At 45.1% G+C, this 18,621-nt stretch overlaps 1 protein-coding gene across 1 annotated transcript in view; it reads right to left on the bottom strand.

Annotated features, from left to right (window-relative positions):
* ADAMTS5 (ADAM metallopeptidase with thrombospondin type 1 motif 5) overlaps window positions 1–9,794 on the bottom strand; it is a 49,324-nt gene extending 39,530 nt beyond the window's left edge. Inside the window, exon 1 of the mRNA XM_054218014.1 lies at window positions 7,992–9,794. Coding sequence (XP_054073989.1) covers window positions 7,992–8,921 — 930 coding nt within the window. The 5' untranslated portion in view covers window positions 8,922–9,794. The remainder of the gene's footprint in view (window positions 1–7,991) is intronic.
* Window positions 9,795–18,621: the final 8,827 nt, after the last annotated feature.

Here is an 18,621-nt window from a genome sequence, read left to right as displayed (position 1 = left end):
ATTCTCTGTTTCTCTTGCCTCTGCATGATTTCAACTTTACACAGTATATAACGTACGCATAATCGAAGACTATCAAGTGGCATCTCTGAGACAAATATTCTGAAAATTTTGCTATCAGGTCAACTCACCATTCCCCAGATACATGGCCTTTTCCAAAAGCATGATTTCGAATGATGTTATTGAAAATCGCACCTGGTTACACTTCCACTGGTTTAAATCTTTATGGCAAAATTTCTTTTGACTTACATTTCCTGTAGCTGTACTGGACATGGATTATTTGTTACCAGCATCAATAGCCAAATTTTTAGTTTTCTTGGGCAGTCTTGGAAAGCAGTCTCAGACTTTTATGAAATAAAGTTTCTGGAAGTACATTAAAAGTTTTTATTTCCCTTGAAAATAATTTTTTGTTAAAAACAGACCCTGATGTAATGATGCAATCTAAAAAATCTGTGTGGGTCTCCTCAACTTTTCATACTCCAGCTAAAGCACTAAGAAAGAGGGGACTCACAAGATACTTAAAACTAGTTTCCAATGATTATTTCACTCTGGTGTGTAGTTTCTATTTAAAAAGTTAATCGCATACTCAGATCTGTCTATTCATTTAATTGTCTCCAAATAGCAGCAGAAGCGTCGAAGAATAAGTGTTTCTTGATATTTCTAAAGAAGGATTGCAGAGTCTGGCCCTTAATCTGCATTACAGTAGTTTCAAAATAAAAGAATGACAAGGAAATACATTTGCTACACAGGAGGCCATAGATGTTAAGACTTAAGCTTTGGCAAAGGAATGACTTACGAAAAGTGAGCTGTACATCATAAGACTAGTAGTTAATTAGACAGCTTATTAAAGGCCAAGTTTTCTTGGCATTTGTAAGAACATCAAGAGCAGCTGGCTGTCTGCCATGTATACGTGGCATTGTTGTGAATGAAGATAACTGTCGTGGCTCCCTGTTGGAGCAGTTAATTTATTTTACCTGAAGTTCTTTGATTTGTGCAGTAGGCTTAAAAGCAAGAATAAACTGTTTAGTGAAACCTGATATTAGGCCAGAGCCCGTGGACCGGATCCAAAACAGGATTTAAGCACCAATGCAGACAGTTTGGTGGAATGCAAGGGCAGAAGAACAAAACTGGCTCATATGTCTTTGAGTTATCTACCCTTTGCAGGGCTTGCAGTTTGTGACCTTATAGGCCTCAAAGTGCCTTTTTTATATATATATATGTATATAAAGGCCTTATAGGTCCACACTTTTACAGTGGTGAAATAATATATTTCAGTGTCCTGGGATGACGAGTGCCTATGGCCCCCGTACCATGCAAGGACAGAGTAAGAACATGCCTAAATATTGAGTCTGGTGAGGAGGTAGTTTCTGAAGCCATCATACGTAGCATGCACGTACTAAAGTTAGCCCAACAGGATATCACCCCTACATTGGGTTTTCTTGTGTTTCACCTTACCTAGAATTCAGAAAGGCAGCTTAGCACTTAGCACCTCACCTGAGCAGCTTAGCTTATACTAAAGCTCGATTAGGTTTGTGACGCTTAATGTTTCTCAGTCTTTGCCCCTGAGGGAACTCAAGCCTACAGACATTCTCAGATCAGATGTATGAGAAACCAACAGGATGAGGCTTCCTGTTGGGCACAGCTGCACATCATCTTCTTTTAAAGCACAGCTTTTACATCTCTGTGTGTTTGTCCGCTTGCTTTCCTGATTTCTTTCCAATGGCTCATCAGTCAAAGCCTTTGCCCAATAAGAAGGTGCTTCAAATTCCTTTGAGGGATGAGGATACTTAGAAGCACATTTCTTAGGACAGTGCTCTATGGTCTACACTAGGCTATGGTCTACAGTGAAGGTCTTCACCTATACATACATGCAGGGATCTGTGGCTCCTCCTGTAGCAGACCATGCACAAAAGGTTTCCCTAGCCCTGACTGCAGTTAGTGCTTAGGGCGCTTGGTGAAGGGACTTCATATTTTGTGCCTGTTCCTCATCTTGCTTCTGTATTTTACAAGGAAAAGTCCCTCGGTAAATTACAGAAACAGCCTTCTCTCCGTGCTTTGGGAACACAGGCCGCCTTGCTCTAAGTGGTGGGCTCCAGTCAGCGGCTTCAGGTCACGATTTCTCTCCTTCTCACCATATGAATCTTGAATTACTTGCTAAACACTGACATAGCTTTGGTCAGAGGGGTGGAAAGTTTCCTTAACACCTGGAACAGCTTACAACCTACCGGTTAAGGACCTCTCCTGGGAGGTGGGCGATACAGACCTAAAATCCCTCAAGCAGAGGAAGGAATTAAATACGACTTTCCGACTTCCTGCAGCAGCGTTCCCACCGCAGGCCTGTAAAGAGAGAGTAGGGCCAGGCGGTGTTCGGGACCCACACATCCACCCTCCTCTGGAAAGTGGGTGGAAGTTTATTAATGTCACAGCAACGCAGAACGGCACATGCGGAGGAAAGTAAGGTTCAGGCAAATAGAAAGTATTACGGTTATCACCCAAGGAGCGCATTATGTCTGCAAGTCAAAGAAGCACAGACCTAAGACAAAAGACCACCAAAGCTATTGAAAATAAGGGCTAACTGGTGAACAAAGTAGTCAGGGAATCGTCTATTTTACCCCTCAAATGATACTATGACACTTAAAAAGAGAGACTTCACAAGCCAAAATGGTGGAAGGCTGCCCTGGAGGAAGGCTGCTGTGAAAAGTCCTCTTCCTGAGACACTGGTAGGTCTTGCTTATGCGGATGACCAGGTTAGGGCACCAGGGAGAGGGTCTGGCTATCGCTGTGAAGCGAGGAAGGACTCCTGTCAGACTCACTGAGATACCTGAGATACTGCTGGTCCTCCCATGGCCATATTTTGAGAAGAAAGATTGAAGTCCAGTTACCTTTCGAGGAAAATAGGAGTGGTGATACCTCCCATACTGACCAAAACAAAAAATCACATCTTTTCCTCCAGTAGTTGAACTTAAAATAGAGGTCATCTTCCTTTCAGGTTAATAAGCTAAATTCAGGACTAAGTTTTGGGCATTTGAATCTCAAATGTACAGAGCTGTCTTTCTGAATTCTAGGTAAGGTGAAACACAAGAAAACCCAATGTAGGGGTGATATCCTGTTGGGCTAACTTTAGTACGTGCATGCTACGTATGATGGCTTCAGAAACTACCTCCTCACCAGACTCAATATTTAGGCATGTTCTTACTCTGTCCTTGCATGGTACGGGGGCCATAGGCACTCGTCAGCCCAGGACACTCTGCAACAAAGTATTAGAAATAGAGCCTAAACTGGATTAAGCTTTTACACTCTGAATATATGGATTAACAAAGCTTCTTTTTTTCCTGAAGTATATCAAGAAAATACATCAGCGTTACGTAAATGACAGATTATTTAAAAAAATTGACACAACGCACATAAAGCTTTTGGACTCTGCATGGGGAGGGGAAGAGCAAAACCAAGTTTCAGTTATGAAACCAGTGACTGGTGAACAAGGAAAAATGTGTCATTTAACTTGCCTAACCCATCGTTCCTCTGTGGGGAAATTCCACACCATCTCTAGATTAGTGTGAATCATGCTAGTTCTCCCACACAGACTATGTCCCACTTTATTTTCCCCAGGGACATTATCTAAATGTATTAGATTTGCAACAAAATTGGTGAAAACAGTACGAAACTGGTAGACACATCACATTATAATTTCTTCAGAGTAATAATAATAAACATTAATGAACTATATTCTATTGACCATTGGTACGGTGACCTGCTTTACTAATATGCGATAATGATTGTGGGAAGATGATAATATAGAAAAGAAAAGAAGAAAGAGCTGGAGCCAAAGAAAGCATGTGCTCCATGCAATGAAATTATCATCTATAGAGCTGAGATAATCCAAAACTCACTGTTAAATTTCAACAGCACTGTCAGATTGACAGTTAAACTAAATCACACACCCAAGACCCATATAATTACTGTGTAGAAAAAGGCAGGACAGCGGCCTTTGGCTCTAGCACGAACTTTTTGTCAGAGCCAGGCATGATGGTACTATCACAGATGATGCTAACAAGCACTCAGGAAAGTATTTCTTCTTGCTCTTGCTGCCTGTATCTACTGTGAGAAATATCTATTTTACTTTTCACATGATTCAGAATTGGGGTGAAAGGAGAAGAAGAGAACTGGATTTCATCCAAAAGCATTCAGTAGTTCACATGAAATTTAACTAAGGGTCACTAATGAAATAGATTGGATGAATTCTAGAGGACAATTGCAAAGCAGGCTAGACCTTGGAAAAGAACAGTCTGAGTTCAAGTGCAGTCTGCAAGTCACGTCTAATATGTTTTTTATACCATGACATATAATCTGGCCAGTATTTCGTTGCACCCATAAAAACCTGAAGACTGAAGATAACCTGTTTCCAGATTCTGAGAACTGTCCGCGATAAAAAAGCCTAAAAACGGACTAAATTCTAACTTTGCCTCTGACTTCACAGCCATTGCGAGCTAATCTCCAGGGGAAGAGGGCTTTACAAGCTCTTCCTCCTCCTCACCACACAGCCGCTTCTCTACCACCACACGGGGTGGAGGACTCACCTGGCCACCAGACGATCGAATCCTTGCATCACCGTATTCTGCAGAGGATGCTCTGAGGATGCATGCGGCCCAGAAATTTACAGCTGCTGTGAAGGACTCAGCCACAAAGTAGTCGAACAGCGGGGGACCCATTTATTCTCTAAGGTTGTTAAGGCCAAACGGCTTTAGCGAGAGCTCTCTGAGGATTTATTAGAAAATTATCACCTTTTGGTAGTGACAAATCAGACCTCTGTCGGGCTTGATACTGGCCATCATGGGTCAAAACAACAGATTGAAACTACTGGGAAAATATAATTCTCCTTATTAGATTTGGGGAACTTCAGTAGTCACTGTGGAACCCAACTATGTTTCTGCAATATTTATGTTCCCATTGAGGGTTTTTACAATCTTCTACACAGGTGATAACAATGACCAAACACGTTGCTGTAGTCTTCCTTGCAGTTACAGGGTAAACAGATTCACTGCAGCTAATGGATAGTTATATGGTTCTTGCCACCACTGATAAGCCTTAAAATAGTTTTAACACCATCTGCCTGTGAACTGAACCGATGTTCATATTTATTTACTATTTACTGTGCTCTGCAGCACCATTGCTTTAAAGCCTTTATCAAACTAAATACAGATTATGACCAAAGGTGAGTGAATGTTTTAATCCGGAATCAGTAAATCTCCTTCTAAAATTTTTTTTGCATGGGAAGGACTTCCTAGTATGAATGATGATGTTAATAATTTGAACCGCCAGTACTAATGATATAATAATGGAGAGCTGCTAGCACGCTCTCAGTCGATGAATGGTTGTTAATTTATCTCTAAACAGGTAATGACAACAGAAGAGGAGGAAGCGATGGTGCTGAATTTTGATGGGATTCTTTCTTTCTAAGGAACTCGAGTAAAGCTGCTATCTTTTCAGAGGGACTCTTTTGGTGTCAAAAATAACATCCAAGTAAATGTCACTCCAGAAGGATGATAATTATTAGAGACTTGTATGGTGGCAGGCACGCATAATTTAGATTCTGGCTACACATAAACAGTTACATACAGCTGAGGACATGCATTCAGCTGACAAACGATTTGCAAATATTATTTTGTTGACGCAGAGACACAAAGTTCAAGGTGGTCCCAGTTAGTAAACAAAGACGGAAAATGTACCTCACACATTTACCCCATGCCTAAAAAATAAGCCATTTAGAAGAAGACATCTGGATGTTCAAAAATTAGCATGACGGTATTTGGAGCCCATCAAAACATGCAGCCATGGCTTGGCGTCTAGTAGCTAAGCAACCTACTTCATACATTCAAAACATAGTTGTAAAAGTTGGATGCTCCTGCCAATTGCTGCCACTCTCATCGAAAAGCTAAACTGGAAAAAATCTCTCTGTAGTTCAAAGTGGGGCTATTTTCTCCGGGAAACATCTCTACTGCTTTTTCATCCTTTAACCCTTTTCGTGTTTACATTCCAAGAGGAGCAAATAGATTCATGTTGACATTTCAAGTGTAAGCATATAAAAATCGTGTGGACTCACACATACTCCCTGCAAAGAACATCATGAACACATGTAGCAAGAAACTACAGTCTTGTGCTTATTGAGTCAAATACTGAAATGTAATGTCAAACAATCTGCGTGTGCACACAAGCAAATCACTAAAGCAGATTAAGTTATACTAAATTGCATTGAGGAGCTAATCCCATAGCTAAACGTGTTAAAATGTAAACCAAGAAAACGGAAGCCTGTGCTTTTTTCTTGCAAAGCATTTACATCCCTAAGTAACAGTGCAAGCAGTATTTGCATCTTAAGAGTGGAAGGAGACCATGGGAACTGTGACATTTTGTTTAGTTTAGGTACTACTTACATCCAAAAGAAGTAACTCTACGCATGGAAGATGTATTGCTCAGCCTTTGAAAGTGGATTAGTGATTAGCAGCACACTCTTATTCTGGCAGGAGGGCATCCATGCAAAGAATTACAGATAAGCATCTGTAAAGCAAGTGCACTTTAAATTCACATCCTATCTCAAACCAAATTAACTTAATAATTGACTTTAAGATTCACAGTCTGCCACCCTAAGAGTTTCTGAATTGTAATAAATCCCAGGGGAACGAATGGGAATGCTGGCAGAGAAAAAGGCTCCTTAGTGAAAAGTGATGGATTCTGGCCCAGGCTTAATTAATAAGCCATTAGAAAGGATGTTTATAGCGAAAAGCAAGAGCAGTCTGACCCAGCCTAGGTAGCCTGCTTCCATTCAGATTATAATGATAAAAAAAGGAAAGCCTGCAAATCGGACCGATGGGCTTTAAACTGCTAAAAAAGGCTCCTGCTGTACAAGTGATGCCTGACTGACACAGAACCTAATGTTTCAACTATTTACAGCTTTAAAAGCAAGCCAGGCGCTTTTTTTCCTCCTTCTGGAGCAACTCCTTCCACAAACCATCCAAAGCATCCTTTTTGGCAGGCTCCTATGATGTAGAAAAGCAGGCGAACTCAAACGAACGGAAAGTCATGCAGTTATTTTTTTCGTACTTGGGGAAAGGAAAAAAAGAAAACACCAAACCCAAACCGCTGAAGGGATATTCTTACAGAAGAACTTCATTGCATAAACTCGGCCACATGTCTACTAGAGCAATGTCCCTTAACGACCTCTGGCAATGCAATTAATTAACAACTGGGCAGGGAGCAAGGCACAGCTCTGCATGGGTAAGACCGGCCGGATCCGACCCGCTGTTGATCACTTGAAGAATGGGAAAGAGACTGCATCCCCTTGCCACCAGCCCGACTCCCTCAACTTCTGCAGCTCTGTTTACCTGCGGTTTGCATTTACGTCCTACCCTTGAACCACAAGCGCTGCCGGCTCCCAGTGTGGTGGAGCTGTTCTTGCTGGAAATAGCATCTCAACGCGCTCAACAAGGAAGTCGCGTGGACTTTTAAGGTGTTCTCCACCATTTTTCCCAAGCAGCTTTGTCGGGGGACTAATTTAGGCTAGCGAGGGCTATCAGCCCTTTGCCTGGACCACCTCCCCAGAGAGAGAGAGAGAGGGACCGTGCGTGAAACATCTCACTGGGAAAGATAAGATGCCACCTCAGCCGAGTCCCCCAGTCAGGCACATGACCACCTCTCTGCCTTGGCAGGCATCCCAGCACCGCACTGGCAGGAACGACTGCGTACCTGCACCGGGGGGGTGACCTCGCAGGGGAGGGGGTACACACACATACACAATTTGTGGGTTTTCAGCCCCTCTTCCATCCCCGTCCACTACGTGCATGGCTGCTGGTCCCCGTGGCGCAGCGCAACCCGAAGGAAAGGATGAAGGGGTGAACAAAGAGGCAACCACTGGGCTGAAGGGCTGCCACGTCGCAGCCCGGTCACCCCACCACACATCGCTGGAGGGACAGCAAGTGGTCGTCGGTGGGGGCGATGCCTACCTCGCGGGTGAAGAGGATGGCGGCATCGTAGTGCTCGTCGTGGTCGTCGTCGAGGCGGTTGTGCTGGTGCTGCCACTTGCAGAAGTTCTTGAGGGTGGTGGCGGCGTTCCTGTTGACCTCCAGCCCTTTCTCCTTCTCCCCCAGGGCAACCACCTTCACCACGGCCAGCCGGACGTGGTTCTCCAGGCTGGCGTGGGCATAGAGCCGGGAGGCGATGGAGGCCAAGGTGAGCAGGTAGTGCTGCAGCCCCTTCCCGTACTTGCGGACCATGGAGGCGTCGGCCACCAGCAGCAGCTCCACCTGCCGGGCCCGGGAGACGGAGCGACGCCGCCGCCGCCGCCGCCGGCCGTCCCCCGCCGCCGGCGGCCCGGCCGGGTCGCGGGTCTCGCAGCTGGTGCGGGCCGGCACCGTCTGGAAGCTGAAGGCGTCCCTGCGGAAGAGGTGGGGGGAGCGGGCCGGGCCCTCCCCGTAGATCCGCGGGTCGGCCGCCACCCCGCCGCGCCGCGCCGGCCTGAGGGTGTAGCGGGAGCGTCCGACGGCGAAGAAGCCGTCGAGGCCGCCGCAGAGGTTGAAGACGGCCAGGGAGCGGGGGCTGCCGTCCACCCTGCCGCGGTAGTAGCAGCGCGGCGGCCCTCCGGCCGCCTGCCCCGCCGCCTCGTCCCGCTCCAGGTCGAGGAGGAAGCGCTGGCCCCCGGCGTAGAGGACGTAGCCCGCCTTGCCGCCCCCCGCGTAGGTCGGGTCGAGGCGCCGCACGATGCCGCTGGCCCCGCGGGACGGCCCCGGGGGAGGGCCGGGACGGGGACGGGGTGGCGGCGGCCGGGCGGCGGCGGCGGGGGGCGGCGGGGCTCCGTCGTCGGCAGGTGCCGGCGGCTGGGGCAGAGCGAGGTGGAGCTGGGCGGCCAGCAGCAGGGAGAGCAGCGTCGGGAGCATGCCTGCCTCGCCGGCAGGAGCGGACACGGACGTGGTGATAATTAATAGTAGTAATAATAATAATAATAACAACAAGAGTTGGGGAGGGAGTGGTGGTGGAAAGAGCCGGCCGGCGGAGTGCGGTAAGGGAGTTAAAGGAAGGGAAGGAAGGAAGGAGGGGAAAAAAAAGGAGGGGGGAAAAAAAAAGGAAAAGAAAAAAGAAAAAGTTCTCCCTCCCAAACTCGAGTCAAGTGTGAGTGGGAGAGAAAAAAATGTCAACAAAAGCCGCTCGCGTGTGAACTTTGTGTTTCTCTGCCGGGAAGAGCCGGGAGCACATGGAAGGAGAGAGAGACGCAAAAAAAAAAAAAAAAAAAAAAATCCCAAATCACTGCTGCTGGGGAGGCAAAGGAGGGGGAAGATGAGAGAAAAAGGTGGAGAGGAGGCTCGGACCCGGCAAGTAGAGAAGTTTGAGCACTTCCCACTCCTCTTCCACTTCTCTGCTGTAGTCACCGGATCATCACCAGCAGCAGCAGGGGCAGGGGGCAGGTCTGCTGCGGCTCGGCACTTTCTCGGACTCCGGTGGGCTCCCTTTCCTTCTTTTGCCCCCTTTTGTTTTGACGAGAAGGAGGAGAAAGGGAGAGAAGAAATTCAGGCACCAGAAAACCGCCTCGATCGTCTCCGGTGAGATGGTTAAAAAGGAATATATTAAAAAAAAAAAAAAAAAAAGGTAAAAAAAAAAAAGGCGCAAGAAGCGGAAAACGTCCCGGATTTTTGTAAAAGCCCCCTCCCTGTATCTTTTCTGTTGTTGTTGTTGTTATCCCCAGTCTGACGATGTGAACAAGAGGAGAAGGGAGAGAAATGTGAAGATGAGAGGAGGTGGAACAATGAATTTATAGCGGAATGCCATCCTGCAATGGCAATTTCAACAATTCGTCACTGCAGGCTGCCTCTTAAAGGGAGAGCTTCAAAACCACCACTCCCACACTTCCTTCTCATTTAATCAGACAGAGGGAGAAACTTGAGGGGAGGGGGAAAGAGAGAAGGGGGGGGGTTGCGGGGGGAGGAGAAAAGGAGGGAGAGGGAGCGGGAGAGAGGGCGGCAGGAGAGGGGAAAGAGAGGGAGGAAGCCGGGGAGGAGAGAGAGACCGGCAGAGAAAAAAAAAAAAGTTGGTGTATGAAAAACGCAAGATTTCCCCTCGAAACGCTTAAAGCCACAGAGTCACCCGGTGTTCGAGCTGTCGCCGCGGGCCGGGGGCGGTGGAGCTGCGCTTACCTCGCCTCCTGCCCGCTTCCCCCTATCTCCTGCCCGCCGCTGCCGTTCATTTTGCAATGGGAGGAGGAGGAGGAGGAGGAAGGAGGAGGAGGAGGCAGGTTTACTCCTGGCTCTCGGAGGGGAGGGAACAGGCCGGGGCTTTTCCGAGAGCGCCCTTGGGGCGGCCGGGGGGAGCGGAGCGGTTGCCCGGGCTGGGGGTCGCGCCCCCGACCCTGCCCCTGCCCCGCGGTGTCCCGGCTCGTCCCCTGCCCCTGCCCCTTTCTGGGGTCAGCGGTAGCACCAAACTTCCTCCCTTTGTTTGGGCGGCCGCGGCTCGTCTGCACCCAGCCTGTCATTAAGTCCCGGCAAGCTGTCATCTAGTTTGGGCGGGCTGTGATTTCCCCCGAGCCCCCGAGGAGGAGAGAGGGCGGGGAAGAGTTAATGCTGGCTTTGACCTTTCGAATGACTTCAGATACTTAGATCATCCCCCCCGCTGACTGACACACGCATCCACTCACCCTGTCCCCTCGGTTTCGCGCTCCGACAGGGACACCCCAAAGGGCAGATGTCTGCATTTACTCTTTCATCCGCCTTTTCCACCTTAACGCTGCCCGGAGAGTGAGAGGAGATTGGCAAACAGCTCGCTGTCTGCCGAGATCAAGGGCTGGAAGGCAGCCTGGGCTCCGGGAAGGGGAGAGGAGCGGGACCCCGGAGGAGTCTGACTTGTGCTGGCTTCCCTCCTGCAGAGGTACGTGGCCCGGCATCACCAGGTGCCTTGTCTTGCAGTGAGTCAGACACACGGGGAAACAAAAGTGCTTATTATCTCCTGTTCCCTCTCCACGTCCCCAGACGGGTGGCAGGAGCAGGTGCTCTCTTGCTGCAGGACTCCAAGGGGGATGCAGCTCTCCAGTCTCCTCCTGGCCTGCCAGCAGCATCTCAGCCTGACCGCTCTGTCTGCAAGGGAACGATGTGCACATCTGTAATACCTCGTGGGATGAGGACCGTGGTGGCGGGATGTGCAGAGAGTGGCAGGGCAGCAGCCGCCTCTGTAGCTTCCAGAAGCTGCTTCGAGAGTCTAACACTTCTGTAAAGAACAGGTTAACTAATGCCACAAATGTTTCAAAAATTAATATTCCCATGTAAATGATTACATTAACATAACCCTGAGGTTATGCCTATGAAATATGTAACGCACCAAAGTTTTGCAGGTGTGCTTTCTTCTTTTTCCATTTTTTCCGGAAATGGTGATACCTACCTGCGAACACAAGTTCCTTTTTTTTCAACCTCCTGGTATTTCTTTTTCTACATTTCAATATTTCGTCATCATCAAAAATTCTTGACTGGAGTCAGTAAGTTCCAAAATTAAGAGTTATATATCAGGAAGGTCACATGACGTTTTTTGGGCATTGGTCCAGGACTATTCAACATTTTAAAATTTAAACATTTCCTCAGTTACTTTAGTTATAAAGTTAAGACAGTTGAAAAAATTTCAAAGGGAGGGAGAGAGAAGAAGAAGGCATATTTTGATTAAAAAAAGAACCTGTAATTTGTCTCCCACTTTGTCTTGGATGGCATTTACTTTTCATTTGAGGCTAGTAGATATCTGTTTAGCACCAACAATGTTTTTATTGTCTTCACTGGGACCTGATCAAGCTCTGTATTTGCATATATGCCTGGGTCCAAACTCCCAGATACCTCTGGGAGAGGGGCTACAGATGAGATCTGGGATAAGGAATGTAGTTTGGATAACAACCTCAGAAACTCCCATTAAAAAAGTGTTAGTTTGTCAGTGAAAAGGCATATGGTGCACAAGAGGCCAGTGTAATGTTCTCCCATGCTACAGCATAATTCCAACTGTCCAGCCTAGGAAAAACAGGAATGCTTAGAAGGGTTAGCGGTAATTAAATGGTGCATCTCACTGCTCATCTCTTGTGTTTTCTTTGATTTCCCAAATGACAGGAAAAGTTGGCTAAGCCTCCGCAATGCCCTGTCTCACTGAGCAAGGAACCAGGCTTTCCGGGAAGGTACAAATTAGCGCAGGCAGATTACCCCATAGATTATGAAGTCTTTCCTATTTACATTTCAAAACTGTAGTAACTCAGCAGTGCAATCATGGAAAGACAGGTCAGTCATGCCTCATTCAACAGGAGGAACCCTCTTCTGCTCTGAGAGTCTTGAAGTGTAAGGATAAATCACTTAAACGAGTCATCTTCTTTTTCCTCCCAGTTTTGCCCTCTTAGCCTCTTTTTTACAGTTACAGCATTGCCTTTGAACAAGAAAGCCCGTTAGCGTGTCCCAAGTTGTGGATGACACTAAATCCTTGTCAAACAGTTCTGACCTGGAAATCTCAAAGCTGACCTTTCCCAGACAAGTGATACAGAGCTGCAAATCCTCAAGTAGCTTTAAGGCACAATGCAAGTTTTGTACACTTTGGGCCAAATTCAATCCTGATGTAAAAAGAAGCAGTCCTCTTGAGTCTCTGGGAGCTGCAAGCTGCTTTCATTAAGGTTGTATTTCACCCTTTGGGTTTGTCCATGAAACCCTTTAGGATTGATCCTTTGAGTAACAGCCTCAGTAGCGGGGGATTCCTGATAACATCAGAAATATTGCCTTAAGCATTATAAACACTTATATGAAGGAATAGCTTGAGACACATGGAGATACTGAGAAAGTTGCTAATCATTTTATCCACGTGTCCTTCAAACTGTCTTATAGGAGGGTCCCATTTTACATCACCTCTTTTTCAATTCTCAGTCCCTTTACTAGGGGTAGAAAACCATGAATCCAAAGTGTCAACAAATTAGTCCTGTGTCTGCCTACAGCCCCTGGTCGAGGCCTAGCAGAGATGTCCTACCCAACACCACCCGTTTTTCACCATTAGCTTAGATCTTTCTCCTTGGGAATGAAAAAAAAAATAATTCTGTTCAGCTTTTATTGTTCTGGTGTTAGGAGTGTCTGACATTTCTATGTAATTCCACAGGGGAGATAGCAATTACTATGGGAGATACTAGTTTTGTCTATAGAATTATAGGAAGATCCAACCAAAGTGCCTGCTCAACGTGTTCTAAAGTGATATCAAACAAAGAACATTTGATAAACTTGTGTGTGGTCAACAGACGCCTGTAGCTGGGAACTGGACCCAGGTTTGCGTAAGTTCCTACCCAAGAATCTACCTGTAGCAACACGTGCCTTAACATGGGACAGCTTTGTACCTCCTGAGAACTGCAAGCCTTGAAAGCCTTCCTGGGACATTTTTAATATGCATATCAGCAAGATCAAGCTTGCCTGCAACAGGAGGCTATTTGCATCTTTATCCCACAGAAATCTATCAGTGATACTTTGCTGCCTTTCAAATCTGCTCTGGTTTATTGGTCTTGTCAGCAGTTTTAACAATCCAAACATTATAATTATAATGTTCATGTCTATTCGTTTTAAAGCTTTCCTACGGTGATGCATTAAAACCACTGAAGACATTTATTTCTAAAGCATTCATTATTAAATAAAATACTCATTATAAGTAATTTTACAAAGAACTCTTAAAGATGAATATTTTTCGTTAGTGTTCTGGAAAGGACTAGGTATACTGGCATTTGGAATAAGTTACGCAGCCTTTGACCCCCACCCTAGGACAGCGGCATAGTCAACATTGTCCCTTATTTGGACTCTGTGTCTTTACGTGGCTTGAATGCTATGAAAACCCATTCAGATGGAGACCTCCTGGCAGTTGTTTTGACTGCATCTAACATGCTTGTTGATATTGAAATAGGTTTGTGGTTGATAAATAAGCCAACATCACCATTATTGGTGTATCCTTCCTGCCAGTCTTACCAGATGTGTGGGGAACTGAGTGCTTCTGGAGACTGAGCTAACTTCATCCTTCTCACGTTGCATGTGGCAAAGGCAGTAGCGGGAAGCTTGCTGTGGGCTGCACGTTCTCTCATTTCCACGGCTGACATTTTCTCTACACACGGCTGGCATTTCTAAGGAGTCCAGTCCAAGGTTTTTATAGACCCTAAATTATTTATTTAAAGGTCAAGTAATGTTTACCTGAGGAATGCCAAACAATTAAAAAGTGTTTTCACAATGAAGACACGGGCTGGTGTTCCTCAGTGCGCGAGTTCCTGGGTGACATTCGTCACGTTGTACCTTTGTGCCCCTCACAAGCCACCACTGCAGATGACCACCAGCTGTAGTTTCTGCAATTGGCCCGTGTTAGAATAAAAATGTCTTCAGTTACAATAAAATCATGAATTTAAAGCAGTTATATTTGGTAAGAAATGTATTTTTGGTGTTAAGCACTGTAGCTTTAAGGCAAAATGTTTTACTTGCTTCTTTATGGTCAATGACATCGTCTTCAACTACAGCCATGTGGGAGCGAAGGAGACGCCTTTGGCTTGGGGTTTATGTTTTTATAAGTGGCATGTGTAAGTAATGTATCAAGTATATAACAGTTCCAGCAGGCTGAAAATTTTACATTTGACATCAGCTTCATTTTTCTAGAAGGGCTAAGGAGGCAGCCATAAGGGGTATAGTGTTAAAGCTGGGCTGGGCACTGTTTAAATAGCTGTATTGTTTTAGTGTAACAACACAAGAATATTGTGAATTTGTGGGTACCGTATCAAATGAAAATAGGAAACTGTCTGAGGCCTGGCTAGAAATCAAGTTGCTAGGGTATCCACTTATGGAGGAGGAAAAGAGATTTCTGCAAGATTAATCATATATAAAAATATATCATATAATAAAAGTATACCTCTTGCTGGCACAGCAGGATCCAGAGGAGGGGTGAGTTCACTGATCAAAAGAAGCTATGGCACTGTCCAGTGAGGAGGAAAAGGAGACACAAATGACAAATTATATTGCCTGGGTATTGACCTAGAGAACAGACCGGAATGGGGTCTTCACCTTCCTACAAGTGATGCAAGAAATGAACTCACATAAACCACAATACAAGTGAATGACTGCGACCATTGAACCTACTATGAATTTTATTTAAAAACATGTGTTGGGTGGAGGCAGTGCTCTGTAGGAAGTATCAGATGTTAGTATAGTAAGTGTCAGACCCTTATCCTTTTCTTTTTTCCTGAACAGCAGCAAGATAATCAGAGGAAGGGTAAGATGTTAAACTTTCCTTATAAAAAAATGACACTTGTTATAAAAATACATTTTAAGAGTACAAGATATGCACATGATGTATTCTACAGCTGTTCTTTCAGAAGACTAGAAGACCTGAAAAACTCTGGAGTCTAGTTTGTATGAGGAGCAGCAGACATTTAATTAATCTCAGTCCTAGAATTTTACAGCCAATATGTGGTCTCGGAACATCTCTGCTCTAGTTAGCAGAACATCTGTAGTAGAAAAACAGAACTTGAATAAATCCAAGTATTCTTGTACCCCTCCAAACCTTACTGCTTTTTATCATTATTTCTTTAAATATTTTTCCAAAGATTTGTATGTTTATCTTCTCCCTGTCCTCCAAGCTCCATTTGTGAATCTACCTTTCAGCCAGCAATGTGCCTTAGAATTTTTCATGAGCCACATCTAAAAAAACCATAGTTCAATACTGATTTAGGAGGCAAATAGCCTCCCCTCACTTCTACCCAAATCTTGTTTCTTCTTTTTTGCATATACACTGGATATATGTTCTTGCATATATTCTGAAATAGCTAGATCTGAAATACTGGGGCAATTATAATAAAAAATGCCTCATCTGCTTTTTTTTTTTTTTCTTTTCAGTCAAGTTTTCAGTTGATGCAAATTTGGATAGTTCCATGTGGGCAAACTGTTAGAGGCATAGCTTTATGAATTTACACATCTACAAATGATATTCCAGCACTGTAGGTGGAATATCTTTTTCCATGTCATCTGAGGCATAAACCAGAAAATGTACTTCCCTAGACTTCAAAGTTAAAACTGTAAGAGTGATTAAAGAGAAATTTAAAACAAACATTGACTTGCCAGATCTCACCTGGCATTAATACACACGCTGCACCACTTAAGGTATCAAGTTCTGGTTGCTGTGTGCACAGATCTTTCCATCCGAATCCTGGTTACCCTGAAACTCGGGGAGAGAGAACTTTGCAGGTCCTCTGAGGGAGGAGCTGGGGGGAGCCCTGTCAGGTGGCACCACTGCCTGGCACAGAGCTTCATCCGGCTTGTCCTCACTCAAAATGGAAAACTTTGCCATGAAAGGGAAACGCGGAGACCCTGCAACTTGCCCTCCTCACAGATACTTCTATAGTATCTGTGCAAGTAGGAGCATTTTGTGGGCACTTCTTTGACTTGTATGTTGCCTAAGAAGGCATGTAGGTGCGCACAGGGTGCATCTAGGGTAGCATCATGGCTGTGCTTTTGGAGTGACTGTCCCTATCATCTCCACTTACTGTGCTTTGGGTTGCACCACATAGGGGTGATGGAGCACACAAACGGGATTCCTTTGGGATGAAACTAAACCAGAAGATATGCTCCCATGGGCACAGGACTAGACTAGAGCTAGACCAAATAAATCCATCTAAAAGCATACTGAGTGGATGTCACGTCCTTAGCACCAACTGTTCTGCTGTCCAGATCTCCTCCTACCCAGCTGCACCAACTGCACTAGAGTGGGCAGTCCTGCTACTACTGTTGAGGAACATCAGAAGGACACAAACAGGCTGCCGTGTCAGCTGAAGGCTACACAAGATACCTTCTCAGATGCAAATGTTATAGACGCTTCTGCAAGCTAGCATGCTGTAAGAAGAAATGATAAGAGAACTCACATGTAAGACAGGAGGGTAGTTTTCTGAATGTATTTTACTGTCTTTAACAGTGGAAAGCATATATTTTAATGATTAGCACATATCTTGTAATGCACGTACTTCTGTCAAAAGGGCCAGGAGGTCCATGTAACCTTTAAATGCTGTGCTCGTCTTATTTTAAGGGCTTAAATAGGTCTCAAATGGTGCATAAGGCTTATGCTGGCCTTGGGCATAAGGGCACAATTCACCCTGAAAGAAGAGACCGAACATAAAGTCTCATCACAGCTGCAATATTCATTTCTGGAATGCACCCAGCAGGTCTTATCCAAGCCACTACAGACAGGCAGTTTGAGTTTTTCCAGTTCCTAATGATTACACAGTATCCTGGAGTTAGTTGGACAATTTCCACCGAGAGTGAAACTCTTTGTATTTAATATCCCCCTAAAATAAAAGTGGTATAAGAGAAGGGCCTCAGTCTTTTTCTTCTTTTATTGGTGTTGTTGAAAAGGTTTAGCCCACAGGGATTGGAGCACTGGGCAAAACTACAAAATATGCAGTACATCCTGTTACACCAAAGTGGGCGGATCCTCTCCCGTAAAAACCAGACTGGTACAATGGAAGACTTTGTCTAGTTTTCCTGACCATAGGGTACTATAGTGCGCATGGTATTTCATGATGGTTTCCATTTCAGGAAGTTAAATGGTGGAAATCTCTAAGTATCATGACTCCATTTTCACCATTGTTCAGGGAGGGGGTGTGTTTAAAAGGAATGGGTAAATCTCCCTGGAGCTCTATTACATGATACTGCAATGTATCACAGGAAATTATTTCCCTCTTTACTGGACACCCACAATATTGGCAAATATGAGTCTTGAAAGTCTTCAGCAGCCATGTTGCAAAGAAATTTGCAAAGAAAAAACGCAAATGAAGTGCCTAGCAGATATAACATATGGACAGAGCAGAGAATAGCTTGATCTTAAGTTGATCTGAACAACCAGTCCTTTCAAAACCCATCTATCATGATCTTCAGCAGGAGAAAAACCAGAGCAGGTCCACTAGACAAGAACACTACCTCCACTATACATCATGCTACAAAATGTCATTACTATCTCCTGTGACCTGGAATAGATTTACAAAGTAGTATACAAAACACACACCCCTGGGAAGGCAGCCTGCCTTTCAAGGTGCTAGGAGAACAGGGCAAGAAACCTCTAAATCAAACCAAACTTTTGCTCTCCTATGTAGTCTGAGTTACAGAGATTTCATCATAGCCTCAAGGCTGTTTCCCAAATTACCTACCCTCTCTCAGAACCCTTCTGCTTCTCTGCTCCCTTGTCTCTAATATTTTCAGATTTTTTTTCTCCTAAGAGGACATTTTGAAATGTGCGTGTCATGGTCCAGATCATAACCGCACCAGGCAACCTTCTTTCCTCCCTGATGTTTACTGGGTTTTATATTCTCCAATATGAACTGAAAAATGTGTGTACTCAAGCCCTTGCCAATGAACAGCATGACTTTCCGTGGTTCATAAAAACTCACCCGTCCCCTGTGTAGGAAAACCATTCTCCTTTGCACAGAGGAGGATTTCACTACATCAAAACACGGAAACCATATGGTGACATGTTTTAAAAGAAAGCATAACAAAACAATGTCCCACCCATGACCCTTCCCAACAAAAACCCACCCTTTTCATCCTGGGAAACCGAGCGGTGCAATCACCTGGTCTACCACAAAGT

Source organism: Rissa tridactyla, chromosome 1, assembly GCF_028500815.1.
Source record: "Rissa tridactyla isolate bRisTri1 chromosome 1, bRisTri1.patW.cur.20221130, whole genome shotgun sequence".
NCBI lineage: Eukaryota > Metazoa > Chordata > Aves > Charadriiformes > Laridae > Rissa > Rissa tridactyla.
Note: the sequence above shows the minus strand (reverse complement) of the source record. Positions and strands in the feature narration are given on the sequence as shown.